Source organism: Rhea americana, unplaced genomic scaffold, assembly GCF_003343005.1.
Source record: "Rhea americana isolate MKP2758 unplaced genomic scaffold, rheAme1 scaffold_30, whole genome shotgun sequence".
In the NCBI taxonomy this organism is placed as follows: Eukaryota; Metazoa; Chordata; class Aves; order Rheiformes; family Rheidae; genus Rhea; species Rhea americana.
The window spans coordinates 1,774,414-1,784,318 of record NW_028186424.1 but is presented as its reverse complement, the minus strand read 5'-3'; the positions used below and the strand labels follow the sequence as shown (position 1 = coordinate 1,784,318).

The 9,905-nt window shown below is 39.9% G+C and overlaps 1 protein-coding gene across 3 annotated transcripts in view; it reads right to left on the bottom strand.

Moving 5' to 3' along the window:
- Positions 1–1,723: 1,723 nt before the first annotated feature.
- The window catches only part of EVC (EvC ciliary complex subunit 1), a 54,154-nt gene continuing 45,972 nt past the window's right edge, over positions 1,724–9,905 (bottom strand). For 2 of the 3 annotated variants that reach the window (XM_085309583.1, XM_085309585.1), the window contains 5 exons: positions 8,207–8,315; positions 6,184–6,310; positions 5,392–5,485; positions 3,577–3,688; positions 1,724–2,620 (listed from right to left, as the gene is read on the bottom strand). In XM_085309583.1, coding sequence (XP_085165709.1) covers positions 2,539–2,620; positions 3,577–3,688; positions 5,392–5,485; positions 6,184–6,310; positions 8,207–8,315 — 524 coding nt within the window. In that variant the 3' untranslated portion in view covers positions 1,724–2,538. The remainder of the gene's footprint in view (positions 2,621–3,576; positions 3,689–5,391; positions 5,486–6,183; positions 6,311–8,206; positions 8,316–9,905) is intronic. The other variant, XM_085309584.1, reaches the window with a different exon arrangement.

Here is a 9,905-nt window from a genome sequence, read left to right as displayed (position 1 = left end):
GCTTTAAACAGCTATAAGCCCTGGCAACTTCTTCCTCACAAAATGTGGTAAGCCAGCCTGCATTTACATTAGTGACACAGTGCTATTTCTGAAAGACATCTTCAGCTAATAGGGTCCAGATCCTTGTCCCCTCTCCTGATGCTCTGGAAAAGTGAGTGGTCATAGCTGCTGGGGTGCAAAGACCAGAMGCCTCTCCTGGAGCTGTAGGAATTCCCATGCAATGCACAGACAGCTGCAAACCAAAGCCCGTTGTAGCTTCTGGTGTTCAGATGGAAGATACTTTTGTTCAGATGGAAGAAACACAGCCAAAAGGTGTTGTACATAATGATCTCTGGATATTGGATTGCTGTAGATTTGCTCATGGAGTGAGTGAGGGAAGATGCTACCTTGGTGCTGACCCAGCTTTCTGTTTAGTGTGTGTCCAGGCTGGATCAAAAGACCTTTATGTGGTTGTCAGTTCCAGGACATAACTGGGAGTTTTGGTCCAAGACCTCAAACTGTACTATGTCCGTCCTCAACAAAGAATTCTCATGACTTGCACTTCCTCAAGAGTGCTTGTTTAACTCAAATACGAAACTGCCCACCTTGCACAGGAGCTAGGACCAGGCTGAATAAGCCAGGTAGAAGTGTTCGTAGCCACACTATTCTTCAATCTGTACGTGCAGTCAAACTGCAGGGCACCTTTCAGAGAGCCTTCTGTATAACAAGGCTTTCCATCACTTTCTACGGCAGAGAGACCGTGACTTCAGAGGGCACTTGTGAGGATGGCACTCACGCTACTGCAGGGCTGTCACCATGGGGGCAGCCACTTACGGTCCTGCAGAGCTGTGGGGATGGCACCATGGGGATGGCGCTTGTGTTCTTATGGGGCTGTGAGAACAGTGCCCGTGGGGTTGGTGCGTGTGGAGACGACACTTATGGGAWGGTGCTTGTACTCTTGGGACCATGAGCTGCCAGCAACTCCTTCATCAAATGCAGCCTGGGGCCATCAGAAACCCTGCCTGGGTGATTTCAAACAGCAAAAGAAGACACCCATGCTTTTTTCCCCGAGAGAGGGCACTGCTGCCTCACTTCTTGGACAAACTGAACTCTACCTTTTTTTTTTTTTTTAAGGGAGATAAAAAGCCATTTAAGCCCTGCCTAGTCAAACAAATCACAGTGCATCCAGGGAAGCTGTTTTAGGGAGTATGTGCAACATCCTAATTGTGACTGGAGCCTCCACGGTACTGAATGGTTTAAAATGGTGTATTAACAACATATTCAACTCTAATTTTAAAAGCTTCCTTCTTGTTATCTGTCTAGGGTGTACTGCAGAATTAAGGTTCTCAGAGGTAATTAGGCTGCATCCATTTAGAAAAAAAAGAAAAGAAAACATTAAACAGGCAACTAAAATGTCTAGTCCAGTAAGGTCGAAAGACCATGACGACGAATTGCTGAACTACAAGAATCAAATACTCAAAGTGGCACACCTTAGGAAAAAAGCCTAAGTTATTTTGATAATGACTGACACTAAAGATGATAGTATTKAAATAATTGTGTGTGACATGCTTAGTGAAGTCATTTGTGCGACTGATCTTTAATCATAGGTAAATTTTATGACTGGTGTGGTATTTTTACTGCATGTGCCAATGTACAGCCTTTAAATTAGTAAAATGTATGTTCATTTTAGAATCATGGAAATTTCTAATTTCATGAAAGCTGCAAGGTTGCTTAAGTATGTCATTTATTACTTTATACAGGTGTTCTGTATAGCTAATAAAAATTAGCTGCTTTGCGTAACAACAAAATTACCCATAAGAAACACAATGAACATCATGAAGTATACTGAAAACAAAGAGTTTACTTTAGGAAGAATAGGAAGTGAAGTGTAAAAAAATGAAACAACAGGTTTTGTCTCATTCTAACAATAACTTGAAATTTGAGACAAGAGGAGGGAAATACATTTACAAAATCTTTGTAAAAAATTTTTAAAAAGCAAAGCCTGATAAACATTAAAATATAATGAAAGAGAGAAAAATTCAATCTTTCGATGTACCACTGACATCTGAAATCTATTTAAATATTCTCTACATTTTTCTTTATTTATTTTTTAGTCTAAAGCAGCAATCAAAATATTAAGACCAGATCTACCACATTTAGGGCTCAAAAGCATATGGTACATCACTATTACAATGAAACCATCCTGGGATATACCAACACTGGCAACCGGTCTAGTGTAGATCTGTTCAGCTACAAGTGCGCTTTTCTCAGGTATAGTCCTCATCTAAAGCTACGTCCACATTCCCTCAGTGTTCTGGAAGAGCTTTTATGAAAGACATCCTTGTTCCTCCCTACCAAAATCAAGTGAGAATGTTTCATTAACAGCAAAAGGCACACAGGATTGATTTTTGGTCTGTAGCTAAAGAAGATTTCTCGGTTATTACTGATGTTCTTCATTGTTCCTCTGTAAACCAGCTCAGTAAGTATTTATAGCTGCTGAGGTCACCCAGAAGAATGCTTTGGTAATCTGTGTTCAGACAGCTCATATAAATATTTTTACTACCTGTTGTCTCTTTCTTTTAGCATCTTTGAGGTTTTTCTTGGCTCAGTCTCCCCTTCATGTGAACTCTGCAATTTATCTCTGAAAGAAACAAGAAAATAAAACAAAATTGTAGATCAAGTTTTTCACAGGCTATGACTTTCCCTTTAACTAAACTCATTTTGATATGTGGAGAAAGGAGCTCGTTACATGATTAGAGTTTTTGCACTTGCTGGTTTCAGCTGTCACTGTTCAGCCTGCCAAAAGAAAGTTGTATAAAGATAAATGTCCCTTTGTTGTGTCCCCGCTCCCTGCGCACGTATCCCGTGCTGGCTGTGGGAAAGGAGTGTGTGAAAGAGTTGATGCCATCAGGGAAAGGAGCCATCTCCTGAAGTCARTCCCAGGCTGAGGTCACTCAGGGGATAAATACTTTTCCCCAAAGGCCTGTGGCTCCTGAGAACCAACTGTTTGCTTTGCCTGTCAACAGGATTTTCTCTGCTCAATATATCAACCCCCAGCGACCAGCTGGCTGGTTTGATCTGCCTGTAGTGATCAGCTGGCATCTTTCAGGTTTCCCCCTCCAGTTAGCAGCCCAGCACAAGCCAACTGAAACATCTATCAGAAAATCATTGTTAGAGCTGCTACCCTGATCAGCCGAAGACTGACGCTTGCCTTTGTTCGTGAAATAAAGGTGGTAGCTGAAAGCCTAAATACCACAGACCATATTTTGGTTGCTGTAAGTCAGCCTCGTTCTATTCGAATCTATCGTCTGTCCTGATTTATGCTCTCTGTGACTCAGGTTTTAAACACCTACTTAGAAGAAACTTGGAAACATAAAGCACAGTTAGTTATAAAGTACGTAACAGYGTAGACAAGTTGACTTTTGTAAACTTAAGTATGGAGAAAAAAGGGTGAGAAGTAAATACTAAGGAAGAAGGTCAGCCAATATAGGCATTATATTTTGGTTTCGACTGACCTACTTGCTTAGGAACTAGATTTTGTAGTGTTTTTTATAAAGAGATTTTTCAGAGGACATAATTTTTTAACTTTTGCTGTACCTGCATAAGCCAGAAGTCTGTCCGGGGGAATCTTGAATATTTTCATGAGAATCACCTTTATCTTCWGATACCAGAGGTTGAAAGGTCTTTCTTTTTGAGTTTGTTTTTTCCCCTGAATAGACACAGGTATGTGAATTAAAACCCCCCACAGCTATTACAGCTTGTTTCTTTCTGATTAATTTAAAGCAGAAAAATATACTCTCATTTCTAGCACAGAAACACTTATATATGCTGTTAAACCAAGGGACTGATTCCAATTTATTTTAGTACAGAGTTTTTTTTTTGTTTTTTGTGGTTTTTTTTGGACTATCCATTAGCTACCACAGAGTAGATCTTCAGCTTGCATACTTGCCAAATACTGGAGTGAGTTTGCATGAAGTGGAACAACTGAAAGCACTATCATGCATTTTCTTAGCAAATAATTGCATGTGGTTCTTAACTACCAGCAAATAGAACACAAGTCACTTCATAATTCTAAGTGATTTGAGACAAAACAATATGATGTTAAAAAGTCACAGTTTCTAGGACCTTGARCAAAGCTTCCATGTGCATCCCTGCAGTCAGCGTACACACCAGGAGAAGCAGCTCTGCATGCTTAGAAAATGAGTGATTAGGGAAAGAGACTTCAAACTTGTCCAGGTGACTAAGCTACTTTTCCTTTTCAGGAACCTGTCTCACCTTTCAGCATCTTTCAAATGTAATGTAAAATGTTTTATTTAGATAATGATAGAGGGATTCTACAGGCCAAATGATGAGAATGTGCACATTCAGACCATGCCAAGTGTGGACTAGGGAACACAATTCTGACAATTTGCCCATTGAACTAATGAATTAGTCTGATTTGTTAAAATGGCTGGAAATTCATACAATTATTTAAGACTTGCTGATTCAGTAAGGTTCTACTTTTTTTTACTTTCGGATATGTGTGAGGGAAGGTCAATTCTTGCATTCTATCCTGAGAAACAAAGTTGAGCGACTCAGCTCTATTGTCCTSCAAAAACTTAGTGATCAAGCTGAAGAGAATCCTTTGGGAAGATGATGAAGACAAAAACAACAATTGTGGTTTGACCAATTAAGTCAAAGACTCAGCTCAATGGGCGCAATATCATCCATTGGCTAAAGAACAGCTCAGGAGTGTAGAAATGTGACATTTATTTGTGGTTCTGCTACCAGCGAGCTAGGTGACCTTAGAAGGTCACCTTACCTCTCTGTGTCCCAACTCCCTCATCCATTCCATGCCATGGAAATGGCATGGACAAAAAAATCTCTCCTAAAACTGTATTGTGTTGGACTGCAAGACATACACTGATATACGGAACAATGTAGTAACTCCCCTGGAAGCAACACTGTTTAGTTTCCACTGAGTGTAAGCAGGTAAGCACCGCTACTCCAATACTAATTAATGGATAATTGTCTTTGGACACATTTGCCAGAGGAGATTATTCATAAGAACAAATGGGAGCTTTAGCCTGTTGGGCATGGTATCCRGCTAATATCAGTGGAATAATACCAGATTTTCTTCTGTTTGAAAAGATAAAGAATTAAGCCTTTTACAACAAGGCCCAGAAGACTACTTACTTTTAAATGTTTGTGCCTTGTTTTCCTTTTTGCTATATTGATTTAAAGAGGCTAAAAKGGGGAACATATTCTGGACCAAATATCAGATGGCTAATATCAGCATTTATTAAAATACTAATTGCCTATTCCTACCGCCTCTTTTCTGAGCCCAGTCACTAAAATATGGCATAAGGGTAARCAATCTGCTGACACCCTACCAGGAATAAAGCATCTAAAACAATTTGGGATTGTACCAACCTGTTGTCTTGCTCCTTTTGGAAAGCTGCTTCTTCATGGCGAGTGGAACGCGGGCCAGTGTAGCTACCTCTGTGACAAAGTCCTCCTCTGCTTCCTGCCCACAGAGATAAAACGGAAGCAACTTAACCAAAATCAGTTTGATTCTGAGTTATGTCATTCTACCCAGGGGATGCCAAAAAAGCAGCAGGTCATATGGCACTGCAGAAACACAGAAAACTATTGTTTCTGTGGTAGCATCAGGGATGTGTTTCCTAGTGSAAAGAGGTTCAGTAAGGAGAACTAACTATAGCTTTCAGTTACAGTCCTCGATGCGAACATGCAAGCAATGAGGAGCAGGAAATCTGCCGTGCAACCATGCTGATCACATTCACACTGCATTTGATCCTGGTTTCCTTTGCTGTGGTTGTGAACTCAAGTGCACTGAGGTACTAGTAAAAAGACTGTATACTCCACCTGACTAGATGGAAAGAGATGGCCAACTAACCCAGAAGTGAGTCTGTACTTGCAGCTGACTCAGTACAGAACTGTTGGCAAGGAAGACAAGGAATAAAATGCCTCTCGCGCATTCTAGTGATCTTCTTTAATCTAGTCAATATTCTTTGTGGGAAACTGTTTCAAACCATTAACTTGTCTGTGTGTGTGTTACTGGGTTTTGAGCCAACGCTTCAATGGTAAAGACAGTGGTGAGTCTTAGCACTGWTTTCAACTGGACCATAGAAAAGACCCAGACAACCTGTCAGAGGTTTTGCCAGTGACTGCCTCAGATTTGAGAGTCATTTTACCCTAATTTACCTGTAGCTGATTCTCCAACTCGGTTTCTAGCTGATGCAACCCCAGTATCTTCTGTTTCAGAGACTCCAGACGAATCTGCTGCTGCAGTTCAAACTGAGCTAAAACCTTCTTTTGCTGCAGCATCATCCTGGTAAAGGGAAATTTGAGAGTACGCATGTTGTTCAGTTCAAGGAAGGAATACAAAGCGTATGTGTATGATTATTAACAACATCTGCCCATCCAGCTCCTGCTGCAACTACTGATCTTGMTGTAGATTTTTATTTTAAGAGTCTGCATTGCTTGTCCATGGAATACCAGTTCCTTTCTGAGGAAGGAATTGCAGTAGGAGTTTGGGTCATCCAACCCCGAACTTCAGGAGACAGAATTTAGTGCTCTAATGTTAAAGCCTGCTTCCAAAACCATGGCACATTTTCCTCAGTGAATCCTCAGGTCAGGTTTACTGTCTGGTTGCCAAAGAGACAAGCTGTTAGAGGATCAGGTCGGAAGACAAAGGATTAAAAAGCACCTATTTCATTGAGGCTCGTCAGAACCAGACTGAAACTGAGCCAAAACTTTGKCAATGCAAAACTTAGCATCTGGAGCACTGCGTCTATATTATTTGATTGTCTTATTCTGCAGATTAATACCAATACAGTGGAACTAGAATGACTGCAACTTTGTTGAATCTTTAATTCTTCTTATCTCTTGCCTGATCTAACTTGAAGTAACACTGTCAATCAATCACCACGGCCCTTCAGGGAAGGAGGCACCACAAACTCTTCCTGGCAGCTACACATAATTAAGTTACTATTAACGTTCAATGCTTGCAGAATGTTAGCTTTCAAAATTTGCTCTTTGTACTTGTGCTCATAAGCTTGCACCAAAGGCCAAAACATAAAAAAAGAACTTCTACTGGGTTTAATAGGAATGAGATAATTTAATGGAAATTTTGCCATCGATTTAAACAGATCTAGGATTTGACCCTAGAAGAAATCATAATAGCAATAGGAAATGGAGCTTGACTGCTAACTGTTATGATATGAACTTAGATACAAAATAACTCTCCTTATTACTGCATTTTCTGCTTGTATGAAAGTCATTTTAAATGTATTTTATTTTTAAATACTGAAATATATTATGGGAGGAAAAAATTGAGACAACAGCTAGAACTGAATATGTATATGAGAATAAATGATGAAGTTGATATTGAATGTCTAATCAATCTTTTCTGATGCCCTTCATTACATGAATCATTTCTAAACTATTTAAAACAAGGATSAAAAACAGAAAGTGAGCAACAATTTCCGTCAATTTAGAAGCAGCAGAGTATCTAGAAAACTTAATCTTTTCACCACTTCAAAATTGTAGATGCTATGTTGTTCTGTAAAACAAAAAATAAAGAAATAAAACAAAAATATATCACATGCTTGCCAAGTCCTGCAAACATATAGAATATAGTTTTTTTATGATGCTAACTTATACCTTTGGATTCACAGTGCTTTTTTTTTTTGTTTGGACTCTAAGTTTTATAAAAATCATACTTAATTCATTACTGATTTTTATTTAATTGAGAGATTTTGCCCTAAATTTAGTGCAAGTAAGCCTGCAAGTAAGTCCAAAGTATACATTGAAATCTTGGCATTTTGAATATTATTCATGCATTCACAYGCATTCAACAGCAAACTAACAAGTATCTTTGATGTTTAAAGCAGAAAAGCTGTAATGTAATGAACTGAACAGCATCAGTTCTCAACCTTCATTCATTTTAAATTCCTTTTAAAAATGGGCATACGTTTTGGAATTTTTTTTGTTCTCTCTTTAACTGTTGATGTATAGTTCTTCAGTCTTTAATTAGTGAGCATCAAAAAGTTTAAAAAGAATGTAATTTTCTATGATCAAAGGGAGACATAATCTGACAACAAATACTTCTTTTCTTGTGAAGACAAAACATGAAATGAAAAACCAAGACATTTATTAAGCTACACATTTATACAGATCTACAAGTCAATAAAATAGAGCCAGCAGTATTCCTGCCTGCTCTTACCTTTGATGGATCGCAGACGATACATCCAGGAGACCTTTGTTCAGTTTTTCTTTCAACGCCTGTTCATTCTCTTGTTTCTTTCTAAGTCTACTCCTTTCACTTCTTTCTGCTGAAATAACACATCTATAACATTTTCTGCTCAAAATTACAAACTATACTTTGAACTGGGGCAACGTTTCAATTTATGTTTTGCATCAGCACAAATTAATTAATTAAATTAATTTAAGCTCTAGGTGATCTTTCCACAGTAATTGCTCTTGAGGGATACCAAGTACTTACATACAGGTGCTTGGCCATTGTTATTTGTTGCACAATCAGACACTACTTTGATTCATTTAGCTCAGATGCTAATTGCCAGTGAATTCTGAGTTTTTTCTGTTCTTCCTGCTAGATTGACAGATTAATATGGAAGTCAAAAAGGAAATTTTATGAAAAGATCTTGATGCCTTAAGCAGGATTTGAAATATCTGAATGAAAATTGCAACATCAGACATAGGGTAGGTTTCCTCACATCCACTGTTGTGGACAGCTGCTTTTTTTTGGAGAACACAGAAGGAGGGAGGTGGATGGGTACACAACAGATTGGGAGTGAGAAAGCTCATTTGGGGACCATCCTACCTTTCCCTAGCATCTGGGAGTGAGAAAGCTCATTTGGGGACCATCCTACCTTTCCCTAGCATCTGGGAAGGTTGGCAGCACCTCTCCTGCCCAAGCACTGCCCATGGCAGTAGTTACTGGCTGTCCTCCAGGTCAGGCTGGGCTGGCCAGGAGCAGGGAGGTACTCTTCACCTTTCTCCTTGTGGCTGTGCCAGGCAGACCACAGATTAAAATTCACAGGGCCAACAGATGCACAAGGAAGCGATGTCCTGCTGCATGGTGTTAGCATACCCCTGGGAGAGGGGCGCTCGGCATCACGGACCTTGCTTGCTGAGCTGYGACGTGATTCCGCCCATCTAACTGTCAGTCGGTGAAATACAGAAGCAGTCTCCTAAGTGCATATGCTAACCACTGGGCTGTTATACAATACGCAGCTCTACTTACAACGTTGCTGATGAAAAATCTTGTATTTTAGAGAAAGGCTACAAATGTACTTGGCAAGGAGGCTCATTCCCTCAGTGTGGAAATCGTGCTTGCAGATCGTTTGCAGGATAAGCCCCTTTAGAACAGGAAGAAACGCCTGTGCTCTGCCTCCGCGCTGAGCTGGGATGGGCAGCAGCCCTGCTCGCTGGCAGGGCTCAGGGCGTCCCGGCTGCACCCAGGGGCGCAGCTCCAGGCTGTTAAGTGTCACAGAGAGACATTTAAGGGCTTGTAGGGTAAAACAGCAGCTGAAAGGAGAAAGGCACGAGGTTTGCATCACAATTTTGGACTTTTAATTAAAAGAGGGCTGGGGCTTATTAAACCATCAAATTTCCTTATGGGATCTAGTGAAAATGCTCCTAATGTGAAAAGCACCAACAAAGGAGAAGCAGCAGCCATCCATCGTTACTGAAAAACTCCTCTGGACTGTAGTACACACATGTAAATTTGCAATATTTTTTTCATTGTAGCAATTTGTTTGATCTGTGACTTTCTGGATTTCTCTCTGGCCACCAAAGTCTGAAACACTCTTGTTTTTATTACTAACATAAATACTCTCATCATCCCCATGCCTGTAGGTTTACACTGCAGTAGAAAGGATTTTCTTTTTCTCTATTAAAAA